This window comes from Bombus impatiens, unplaced genomic scaffold (assembly GCF_000188095.3).
Source record: "Bombus impatiens unplaced genomic scaffold, BIMP_2.2 scf_0739, whole genome shotgun sequence".
NCBI lineage: Eukaryota > Metazoa > Arthropoda > Insecta > Hymenoptera > Apidae > Bombus > Bombus impatiens.
Window position 1 is genome coordinate 1,352,208 of NT_177158.1, and position 13,043 is coordinate 1,365,250.

General features: G+C 33.0%; 1 protein-coding gene across 1 annotated transcript in view; it reads right to left on the minus strand.

Annotated features, from left to right (window-relative positions):
* Positions 1 to 12,777, minus strand: part of LOC112213532 — an 89,545-nt gene extending 76,768 nt beyond the window's left edge. The window contains exon 1 of the mRNA XM_033322969.1: positions 12,504 to 12,777. Within this exon, the coding sequence (XP_033178860.1) occupies positions 12,504 to 12,762 (259 nt within the window). The 5' untranslated portion in view covers positions 12,763 to 12,777. The remainder of the gene's footprint in view (positions 1 to 12,503) is intronic.
* Between the last annotated feature and the right edge of the window lie 266 nt (positions 12,778 to 13,043).

Here is a 13,043-nt window from a genome sequence, read left to right on the forward strand (position 1 = left end):
GATTTATTGTCACCTGTATTGCACGTATTATGCAAATACGTCTAAATTCCAGTTAGTCCAAAGATGTTCATTTCAGATATCTATCGATCTCAACATAATACTATTACCACACTATCAGCATTCAGTCCGTTGATAATTCAATAATATCCTTGTTATTTGCTACTTCCAAATACTTTCGGTATTCGCAGATTAGAAACTATTGTTTTAGATAAGACATAACATTGGAAGCAATGATGATATTTCGAACAAATATAAAATACAATTTCCCAATAATTACTATTTTTAAATAGCGTTTTTGAATCGAAATTAGTTCATCGTTGATATTTAATAAATACATAAAGAAACAACTTTTATATTTTATATATATCTCGTTCTTAAAATACTACATTATATGATATTATATTATATACTTCATTCTTTAAGAAGTTTTCTATTAGAAGTATTCTAATAAAAATTAAAGAAGAAGTATTCTAGTTAAAAGAATTTCTAACTTTTGTACGTTAGATGCTATTCATTTACAAAGAAGAGAAATTTTATGATAATTGTTTATAAAGAGGTTAGAAGAAGAAGTTATATAACATAAAAATTAAGAAAATGAATGAAACATATACAAATTATTTTTAAACTATATTATAAAAGGGAGAATTATACAAAATATTTAAATATAATATTATACTACTTCGCTTGATGTCAAGAACCGTTTTAATACGGAAATATCTACAATTTAGATATACAAACTTTTATACAAGTTCCTTTTTAACATTTTTATGGGTTGAATTCGAGCCCGAAATTATTACTTTACAGCAACTGGTTCCACAACGTTAAGTAGCCAAACAATTAACTACAATGTTCAAAAGGAGTATTTAAAAGACAATATAAACGTGAAGATAAAGGAAAATAGGTGTAACAAAAGCTTTCTGTGAATTGCAACTGCATCCTATCTCGTGTTTTCCGTGTATATTTATTATCGTTTCCTTTAAAACTTTGCCCCTGTATTATTCTTGCCGTGTACTTATTTCCATACAACTTACGATCCTAAACATATTTAAATCTTTAGAATGCACCAAACGGCGGAATGTTTGACGTCCTTACAACGTCAACAGTTCGTTAGCAATTTGTATGGCGATGCTACTGTACAAAAGCTACTGGGTCGATATTTCGCACACGCTTCTATTAACCTTTAAGAATTTCCTAATCACGTTGCCTGCCTAATTAATCGGCGCTCATTTCCGATGCAACCAAATTAGCGGTTTACGGAGAAAAATCTAAAGAGTTTTACAATCTATCTCGTGAATATTTAACGCTTAACTTCTTTAGATCATGTTGGAAGCTAAATGTGATTGTGATTATTCGAAATCTGAGGCAAACAGCTCTGTCTTATAGATACTGCCAATTTGAGGAAATATAATTGAATCCAAAACTTAAAAGACATCGAAGAAATATTTGTTGATAATTTGCGAAATAACAATCGCGTCTCTTTTCCTCATTATATTAAGTATGAATATAAGAAGACACATTTACTATTATCGACAAATTATAATTACAAAATTTAAATTTTCCGATAAATTGATTGAAACGTATAATACTTTTATTTAAAACGTATTTCACTTTCTCATCACACAGCCCTTAGATTAAATATATCCACTACCATATGTATCACTTTTCCTTTGAACCTCTCATTTAATTCCATACCTTTATTCATTCCTGATTAAGCCTCACCCATTGAGTTTTATTGTTCACAGACGTAATAAATACAGCATATAAAACTTTTGATATCGAAGAGCGAGGCATTCGTCGTATCGGCAAAGCACTTTTCCATAAAATTTTTCCGTAAAGCCTTCGAACGATACGATATTAAAGGAAAAGTATGCGCCATATGACGATAGTCGACGTTCGAATAACGATGAACTTATGCGAGAATTCTTTCAGACATATAGCACCGGTTGATATCCTGCCGCTGTTCCGCCGATTAACGTTATATCGTAGCGTCCGTGAATTTTCATGCAAATCTCCATACGAGGTATGTAGGTAATGGTAACTAACTTCCCTTCCTCGCTGCGAATCAATGGACATTAATTGAAATAGAAGCAAAGCAGGCGGACCAAGATCCACGACGGCTGCTGCATTATGCAACACGATAAAGACTGTGAGAATATTCAGGAGGGGTCGCGAGATAGACGTTTGTAGACCTAGCTTTGTCTCAAAGGCGACCGGAAAGTCAGTGACGCCGTTCTTTGGGGATCAAGAAATTCCCGGGTGTCTCCAAGGCGACCACCGTAGATGGACACTTTTACTCGACGTAAGTTGGCTTGTTTCTGGAAAACAAGCTCGTAAATATGTCCTAGGAGTAGGCTCTCTATGCCAGTAAGCAGTCGACAGTATCGATATCCTCCTAGGAATAACGACCGGGGTAATGATATTCTACTTCCTTTCAAGGGCACCTTTGTAATATGATTTCACCCCGATAATTCAACGAATCTTGCCCCGACAGGTAGGTCCTTGATCAAATTTATGTAACTTTCTCCAACCTATTCTCGTTTTATTTCTGCCACCAGTATATTGGAACAGAAATATAATGTAGTTAATTTAGTTTTTGTATAAATTGATATTTATGTGTTTACCTATAGAGAATGTAATTTTGTAAAAATAAATATATGACGATTATAAGTGTGCAAAAGTGTTATCAGCGTGAAAAAATAAATAAAATATCTGAAATAAAGTTTATGTTGTATGTTTCATAATTGTGTTTGTGAAAATATGAAATTATATAAACAGCAAATAAACAGCTATTTAGAAATAGAGACTTTGCTGTATGAGTGTACTTATTATTTATTAATTTATGTTACGATGAGTTTTTATTTCGAGAAGGGATTGTTGCATAAAAATATTAATCGATTCAACATGCAAGTATAATGATTATTAACTAAGATATTTCGCGAAAGGATTAACATTTGTATTAAAGTATCATTTTAAAGGGGAGTTTGCAGTTGTACGTTTTGATGTATGGGTATTACGACCTACTTTTATGATATCTATGATTTTCGAATTTTTGTGTTACGTTCTCTTATTTTCAAAGTTAGGGAGATAAAATATAATATGAAAGCGTATTATACATAGCTCGTAGTTCGGATGTTGGACAGTGCGAACGGTAGAAGTAAAATTAGATAGCTTGCGATTATTCTTACAGAAAGATGATTGGAATATCTGGGTTAATTCCAGTTCCTCCTATTATAATATGACATTTCTCCGGCTAATCGTAACGAATCATAATTTTGCATCTTATGTGAAAGAAAAAATCCAATTAAAGAAATTTTTGATAAAAGTAGTTAGTGAAATATTCTTAAAAATCGTATATTTTACAGTAATTGTTTTAGTTTGCAAGTTTATATGAAACTAAATAGTTTTTGATAACTTCATTCAATTTTTTTCACTATTACATGTACTAATAAGTCCTAATTTGTTTAAATCCTAATTAGTTCCATATTTTAACTTATCGTAATCACAATCACCTATGTTTGTAATAGAAATTGTAATATGGCTAGGCATAATTAGCAGAATAAGATATAAAAGAAGTAACAGTAAATATGCGAAACAAATTCCAATTGACGTGACGATGAAACCACATAAATTGGCATCTCTGATACCAGTGATACGAACGTTCAAAGTCAATGCAGCCAGTACTCTGCGAGCTTTAGCAACTCTCCAAAAGTTAAACTGCAACTAAACCGTATGTTTATCGTGCAAATACTTCTAAATTGACGAAACGAATTCCTAAAATACTTAGAATTTCCTCTTTCATTCTTCAAATTATTTGTCGACGAAATGTGTATCGCTATATTTTATATGAATATATTAACATATCGAAACTCTAATTATTTACGAAACCGTAATTACAGAGAAAAAAATATTCCATAATAATTAAAAAGTTTTGCAAGCATAATAATAAAGCTTTAGCTACCTCGTTTTTTTTAGTTGTATTCGCGAGTTTGTAGCATAAATATCATGTTCTATAATTAATTGGAAGTTGGAAGATTTATATTTAGTATTTTATGATCGTCTTCAAATTTCTGCTATCTCTCAAAACAGACGATCATTCTCTGGACATATTTCTCTTCTTCTGTAAATTTTCATATGCTTTGAAAAAAGATCTAATACAATATACGTGTGTTACACGTTTCAAAACTGCTTCATTTTCCATAATTACATCATTCTGGTTTCAAAACGTTAGTCTACGTTCTTGGAGTGCAAACAGTGTGACACAGGGAAATTCCATCAAGAGACGAACATATTCGCGCAAGTGAACTTTTATCAACGCATATTTAAATCAGGAGAAATTGTAAGAACTCGAAATTCGTAACTCGAAACGTAAAATGCTGGTCTCCTAGGTTGAAATTTTTCCTTCTTTTTAAATTAGAAACCGCGTTCGTCGATTGTTCCCATTCCTTTGTTTACGTGTATTCGAAATAACCGTGGATAAACAAAAGGAAGCGACCGATGCAGACCGCTGCTTTACAAAGGAGAATAAAACTTAGCTTCAAGAAGCTAATATGAACGAAACAAAAGAGAAGGAGGGAGAATGAAGGAACGGTAACATTTCTTGTGCATGAAACATCCGTTTAGTTTTTTACAATTGACCATTGAAAACAGGGACACAGGTGAAGCGTTTAATTTCCCCCTTTAAAAAATATAACGCATGCGCGTTTAACCCTTGTAATTTCCGAATATGCTGGCTGAATTTAATTGAAACTGCGTGTACAACCGGTTAATGAAAAGCACTTCACAACACGGGGATCGATTCGATCTTCAAACCATGTACGTAGGGCCAGTTTCATTAACGCGAGATTAATGAACTGACCGGCTTACAAAAGGTAATTACACGGCACAGTATTGCACACTCTGCTAGAAGAAAAAAATGACGTTCAAATGGAGGCAAGTCCTCGCACGTTTTTATAAATCACGGATTAGGCTGCCATTTTGCTTTGGCTTAATGAAACAGCTTTGGCTTAACGTAATGAAACAGAATTTCAGGCAACCTGTCAACCGTGTAATCTTTTCTCGTTCTGTTCTACTCACACATCGTAAATACGTTAAAACAGAGAAATTAAACATGGAAAACGGTAGAAATGTTTTCGTGTAAGAAAGAAATGAAAATGTGATATAGGAAATGTAAATGAAAATAAAATGGTGATTTTCGTGACACGTGTGCGTGGAAAGCGAGATAAAGTTAATTTCACATTTTATTGATGTTGAAATTTATAAAACATTGAAATTATAAAATTTTAAGTTGGTGGAGAATTAAGTTTGCGACTTTATGGACCAACGAAAGATGTAGTCATAAATTATTGACTATACATATACAGTACTGTGTAAAACTCTCAGATCATGTACCTTGATGGTTTGGTAATAGCAACATGCAGCAGCCAAGCGAATCTTAAGATGCTTCTTTCATGATGTTGCTCATCTATAATTTCTTCCGATTTGCATCCACTGTTTTCAATGTTATTTTTTAAATGTTTAATTAATTAAACTCTTATTATTAATTGTATTATTGCAGTCAATTCTACGTTTACAACAGAATGTACTAAAAAAATGAAGATCTAGAGAAATTTATCAGAGGAAAGATATTATTCATATACGATTAGATGAAAACAGAATAAGTTTATCAGTTACTTCAAGTAAAAGAAAAAGTGAACAAATGTTTGCTTCAGCGTTACAGCTCAAAGTGATTTCACATGTTTAATCGAAAAATATTTGAAATATCGAAGTAATCGGAAGCATTCGGTTCTAAAGTTTTAAAACTCTGCACAGTTTTAAGAAAATATCGGTTCATCGCTTTGATCTTGGCATTAAAAATTAACTTTCAAACTCGTGTACAGATATCCGCCCCATTCCGATTCTCTTTCCTAAATATCGATCCGCGTCAAAAAGTGAGTACCGAAGATAGCAGTTGCATCAAGATGTCTCTAACAGCCAGCTCGTTTTACAAAAACCCATCGAAAACCTTGAAGTTGTCGAACTTGGACATTGCCGCTTTGGCATAAGCTTTCACAAAAGTTTTGCGTACCGTACACCAGCGATACTGAAAAACTCCTTCAAATAACTCAGCAACGAACGAGAGGTGTCAAATGAGAACAAGATAAATTAGGTCGAACTAGAAATTTCGTATATGTTTATTAAACGTGATGGTGTATTATATACTAAACGGATATACTATTTTCACATACTTAATTGCAATAAAAGGAATGGAAATAGATTCACGCATAAAGAAAATGAAATACTATGTAATTACTAAGCGTATGAACCTACAAATGCGCATAAATTGAACGTTACTTTCAAACAAATATATTTCAATGAATGAAAATAAAATATCAACCCTTTACTAATAAATATTTTTGCATTATGATATATACACTTGAAATGATATTTCAAGCTCGATTCCTACAATAATATTATCATAACTACAACATACCTGCAAGATTGAAAGCATGAATTTTCTCTTTAAACGAAATTCAAACATCATATTTATACAACGACGACGCTCTTAAGTATCAAAGAAGAACTTGCAAACTTTTAAGAAGCAATTATACTACTATGAAATCTGGTTAAAGTAACGGGAATTTTCCTGGAACTTTTTCAATAATATAATATGACAAGACCAGGACAATTTCCTCTGAAAATTCTTTGAGACTTTGACAAGGCGAATTTCCTCTCGTTTTCGCATGTTGCAAGCTGATGTCGCACGAGTTAATCTGACCTATCGAATCCCGGGAACATCTGGTACAAACTACAATTCTTCAGAGAATAGAAATCGAAGAACCTAAGAGGCGATTCCTGGAAAATTTTCTTCCCGCGTTGATTCACCGGAATGAAGACTGTGCAGCCAGGTCTACGAGACCAAGTTAGATGAATCAAGTTTCGCTGGCGGATTCGAAGAGTGGGAAAAAGAGTAGAGGACGTTCCGTGGAAAAGTTGCGAACTTCGCCGAGAATCCAATATCAGGGACGACCGTTTACAGGATTGGAAAGTAATGTTTGCACATCATTCTGTCGGTTAACTTCGAGGGCAAGAATCACCGTGTTCACCGGACCTCGTAAACGGAGCCAAACATTACGTTATTTTGTTTTGTTTTTTTTTTTTTCGAAACGCGAAACGGCATTTTAGCTGGCTGTAATCTACCTTGCAATAACATTGAACGTTTCACTTCGTAAACCGTGCGATTTATATATGAAGGAACAATGAACGTCGAGCAGTGGATACTTTCGTTAACATTTTGACGGCCACGATAAATCTTGCTTTATCATAATGGCTATTATTAGTATTGTAAATCGCAGCATATAAATAATGTTTGTGTACATATGTGGAGAAAGTTATCTCGTAAATAATTTTAACGATGTTAATTATGCTTGCGATTAAACTTTTGCTGTATCTATGATATTTCCTGTTTTTAAATGGTGCAAGTTTGATTATCAAATAAAAGTAATCTGCGATTGTTATAGTAAATAGGTCTTTTGCCTATTTATTTGTCAATAAATAATGGAAAAAGAAATTCCAGTAAAACAGACTATCTTAAATTTGTTAACTGTTATAAATTATTATTATACGTATTATTTATCTTGACTTCACACAATCCTGAAAATGGGATACATACAATATGAGGATATTTAACTTATAGTTCGTAAGTTTCCAAACATTTGTATACAGAAATATATATTAATTTTCTTTTATGTCTGAATCCATAACAAACGATAGTTCCCTTTGTTTTATACAAAAAAAATTAATCGTTTTCTTTAAAAGTAATCATTGTATAACGAAGAAAGAAGCGATTCTATGCGGAAAATAAGTTGGAGATATAGAATATTTGTTCATACGAAGTTTGTTTTCGAGAAATATCGACATAGAAGTATACTAGACCAAAGAGTGTGTACATGCGTGTGTGTTTGTGTGCATAAACTACTTATTGTACTTTAAAAATGCTATAAAAGTATTAAAACACGGCAATTACTATAATGTACAAGTATGGCTTCCGCGACCGTTGATTAATTAACTAATAATTTGTTAATTACATTTAACCGATCCACTTGACGACGTATCTGTAATCACGTCACGTATTTTAATAACGTGCTTAACGAGCTTGAAAATTTATGTATTAAATCTTTACCGTAATAAATAAAATCTAAACCTATTACACGTATAGTGTAATTTTCAAGATTTTCAAGATTTTTATTCCATTTTAGATATCCTTCATACCAATACTGTATTGTTTAACAATAAAAATACATTGACGAGTTTTACTCGATATTAGAGATCTTCTATTAACACTGTACTATTGAACGTTAAATTCCATTAACGATTTCTATTCGATTTTAGACAACCTGTTATAATACTGTATTATCTAACAATAAAAGTATGGCGAAGATTTTTTTACTTTATTTCTTTCATTTTACAAACTTGGTTCAATTTTTCACTGCTGTTAGCAGTACATGTTTGGGAAACAGAAGAGGAACTCAATACCTTTCATAATTAATGGTGACTGCACGTATTCTGTCCTTGTTCTTTTTTCTTTCTTCACGCTCTTTTCTTTATTTTGACGTTATTTTGTTATTTATTATAGGATAAGCGATGCCATTACTAACTACTCTTGTTATATTTGAACATGCCGACGCAACATTATATTATTTTATGTTAATTAATAACAGGAGCATAGGAAACCGTCGAAGGCGGAATGAAATGAAATGCCAAAGCTTAACAACACGTAAAGTGACTTTTTTTTATTATCGATAGCTTTGCCTTGATTAAAATCTACGTGAATACGAACGCCAGAGAAAATTATTCATGAAATTGTCTAAAACTTTGATTTTCGATAAATATCGGAACACAAACTGAATCTCATAGTAAAATTTGAATATACATACGTGTATCGATGTAAAATAATTTCAAACTGAAACTATTAATCATAATTTATACTAGAATTAAATTAAAATATAATTTAAAATGAAACATTTAATGTAATTGTAATATAAGATTTAATAACTATATAGATGTAAATATTATATTACAATTATACATATGTATACAATATATAAATTAATATTATGAAATTATGATGTAGAGTATTATTGTAATATCATAAAATTAAGTGATATGATAATTAATATAGTAAATTCATATCAACTAGGATGTTATAAGTATATTAAGAAATTTTTCTATTGTAAGTAAGTGGGTCATGTAAAATTTAATTTTTTGGTGAATATAATTATAAAAATTGAACTTTCGCGCGCAAATTAAGAATTATAGATGTCTTACGTTTAATTTACACTATATAATATAACTAGTAAAAGAGTAAAAACTAGTAAAAGCTCTATACCTTTAATATTTTCGAGATTTACCAATTACTCCAGGCTTTCAAGTAACAAATTTAGCGAAAAAAATTTGCAACGTCGGATTAAGTCATTTTGCTTACGTCAACAACAGGTTGAGAGTAATTAATACGCTAGAAGGGAAGCCGTAGGTGATCCCAAGACGTAGTAAATTTCTACAGGCCTAGCGGAACGGTGCTAAATACGAAATTACCAGCAAACTCCATGCAGTCGCGTCTCAAGTGATAAAATTAAGACCATCGTGTAACGCAACGCCAAAGACTTTAATTACAACGCCTTCCGAGCACGGTGAAAAGTTCAGTGGGAAAATCAAAAGAACAGTACTAATTGAGATTCACCGCGCCCACATACTACGATATTTTCCCCGGTGCCCACGTTCTACGTTTCTTCGCGTTTTGCCCTGCATCCGTATCGGAAACCGTTTTTCTGTTTAATGGCGTTCATCCTTATCTCCACATACGATCCTGTGGAAAAACTTTTAGCTATCTTCAACGCGATCAACCACAACGACGATATATAATTTCGGTCGTTACGAAATACATTCAAAGTGCGCTTTTTATTCGAAGATGATTTAAGAATGAAAGAAGCGACATTTCATCTGGAACTCGCAATAATAAATTTTACATTTAGTTGAATAGATTTGTTGAGCCTCTCCAGTAAATTTGCTGATCGTTTCGTAAATTTTTGGTAGAACTGTTTTCTTTTAATCGAATATAGTGATATGACATAACTGAAACAGTTTAGTCATAACAGTGGTAGTTTGCTATCAAAAATGTTACTTTAATCCAGAGACTTTAATCCATTTCTTTTATACAGATATTAAATTACATTTTGACATTAATCGTAGCAGTAACGACATATATGTAAATAAGTTCCCTGCTTTGCCTGCGCAGCTTTGTTTGGATTTAATATATGCATAACTTAAATTTTGCTGTATTGAAATGTTTTCCATAATGAAATTTTTTTAATGTAGTACAAGTTTTAAGTCTGAAATGAGAATAACACGATATGTTAAATGCCTTAATATAAAAATAATATAAAAGTACTAAATAAAAATGTTCTATTTTGATATTAAGTTCATATAACACTGAAATGTATGGAGTTTTTACAGATGTTATTGTTTAATAATTGTTTTCAGCAGAAAGTTGTATTGAATTTCTTAGAAAAACACAGTGTAGTTACATGACTAAAGCCAATTATAGTTTGTAACGTATCTACGATTTATATTGAAAATTAATTTGAAACTGCACATACATTTAATACATACATAAATAATATACATTTTCTTATTAATTTTAGCGCTAATAGCGAAGAAACTAGGAAAAAATAAGAAGCTAATAGATAACATATAAGGCAAAAAAACTATAAAAAAAATTAAGAATAGTAATAAACTGTATTATAGTAGATATAGACGAAGGTATCAAACGCTAAAGTTCAACTGACCCACGTATTACGAAAATTAATAATTCCCCCGTCGTTTGTGAATAAGTAAACCGAAGAACACACTAACTAAATTATCTTCGAGTAATTGAACTTCTTCCTAAAACAAGTTATTACATCAACGTTATTAGTACCGGAAAGAAAGTTTAAATTTGCATAAAGTTTCGTGGAGCACTGAGTCGAATAGTGGGTGTTCACATTGTTGGCACACAAACTTTTTCACTGGTACAACCAAGTTTCGCGGAATACTTACTTTCATAATCTTCCAATATATTGCTTCCACTTGTACGACACATTTCATAAATTATTTTATTAGTTCCTGTTTAACTTGAAACACCGGGTTCGATATAGCTCATAGAATTTAGAAAGCATCAAATCGTATGTATGGTCCTATAGGGAAGATTGATTCATGTACGCGTAAAGTGGGCAAAATGTTCACAACTGAGTTATGGAAACCGGAAACTCGCTGTTCAACTTCTTGACTGCGATAAACTACCCTACCAATTTGTTTATTCGATGAAGTGAAGCTGTACATACATACTTTGAAAATACGTGACATTAAACTCTCGATTATCCTTTAAAACATGATACGGAACGTATGCTTTTAAAATTAATTAAAATTCTACTAAACTATATATACAATATATTATTATTATTAAATATGTATTATATGTAATATGTACACACATTCTGTAAAATAAAAGAAAATCGTTTTGTTTGAGATATAATATTTATTTTGTAATTTTAATAGAATATAGTAGTCGGAGTAACTTCGTTTCCTTTTTGAAGGTATCAATTATGTTAGAAATAAATTTTGGAAAAGAATAATGGTGCCATTATTAAAATATTTTTAGAATTTAAACGAAAGCTACATTTTATGGGCGAAAAAATTTTCGCGATTATCGCGTAGCGTACGAATCAGAAAATAGCTTTGATATATCTTGCTTTGATGCGCGTCTCTAAATACCGAAGAATATTCCATATACGCGGGTAAATTCAACGTTTAATGAAATTCAAAGCGACCGCTTTCATTGTCATTTATGATTTCACCCATTTCCTGTGAAACTGACAAGCTAGGCTTACTTTAATGAAAAGCAGCAGCCTGTCGTGTATCCTTCTTTCCATTTAAAGAGTACCCGAGGCAGTGATCGAGTCTCCGGGTTAAGTAAAAATCCTGTTGATGAAACAACTTCATTTCAGAGTTTTCACGGTGCTTCGGTATGACGGCTTAGCGTATCCGTTGCAATTACGGAAACAACTTGCTCTGCCGCTTGTAACTTTCAGGGACAAAGGACACCTATCGCAGCTTTCATTAACCAAATGGAGCCGGAGGACGCGGTGTATCGAAAATGCGGTCGCATCGACGATCCAAAGCAAATAGGAGAACAACGAAATCAGATAAACTAGCGTTCTATTCTCGATCACCACGTACAACACCGCGTTTCAGCTTCTTCAATAACATAATCACACGAATATTCTTCGAATACGCAATAGTATCTTTGAAATAAAGAAAAAGAAAAGAACAGAACGTGAAAGCAACGATTTTATTAAACCCGTATAGAACGACGGATACGTAGAAATTCGTGGAAAATGGACCTGCCACCATGTTACGCGACGTTGTCGAATGTTTTAATTAACACGAGCACACACAGGAAGAGAAAGTTTGAAAGTAAAGAAAGTACTCACCAAAGAGGACCGCGTGTAGTCGCGTCACGTTGAAAGGGAAAAGAGTAATCGCGACAACAAGAAGAATCGGCGGGTGTAAGACGCGCGTGGCAGCCACTCGAAGAACTCTCGAGTCACAAGCGAGAGCGTAAAGAGAAAAAAAAGGAAACGGAAAGTTCGGATTCTCAGCGAGACGACGAGAAGTGTGCGCGTGATTGCGTGTCGGGGCGCGGACTGAACGACTGGGAGAGTACGGTCGTCTCTGGTTGTCCCACCCCATGCTCTCCTCAAACCATCCCCACTCTGCATCCCGCCATGAAGCTCCAAAGCTCCCCACGATCCCACACCCTCAACACTTCCAGTACCGTTCGTCGTCAGCGCCAACGCCCTTGCGCACTGGGGACGTCTACGAAACGTGGCCTCGTCGGTCCTTCGCCACTCGACACCTTCAATTTTACATTGCACCTTTCCCCTTCTTTCACTTTCCCGCTTTAATTATTATCTCCCCTTCCCCATACTCCGTCACGAATGCCAAAAAAATGCATTACTCCAAGATAATTG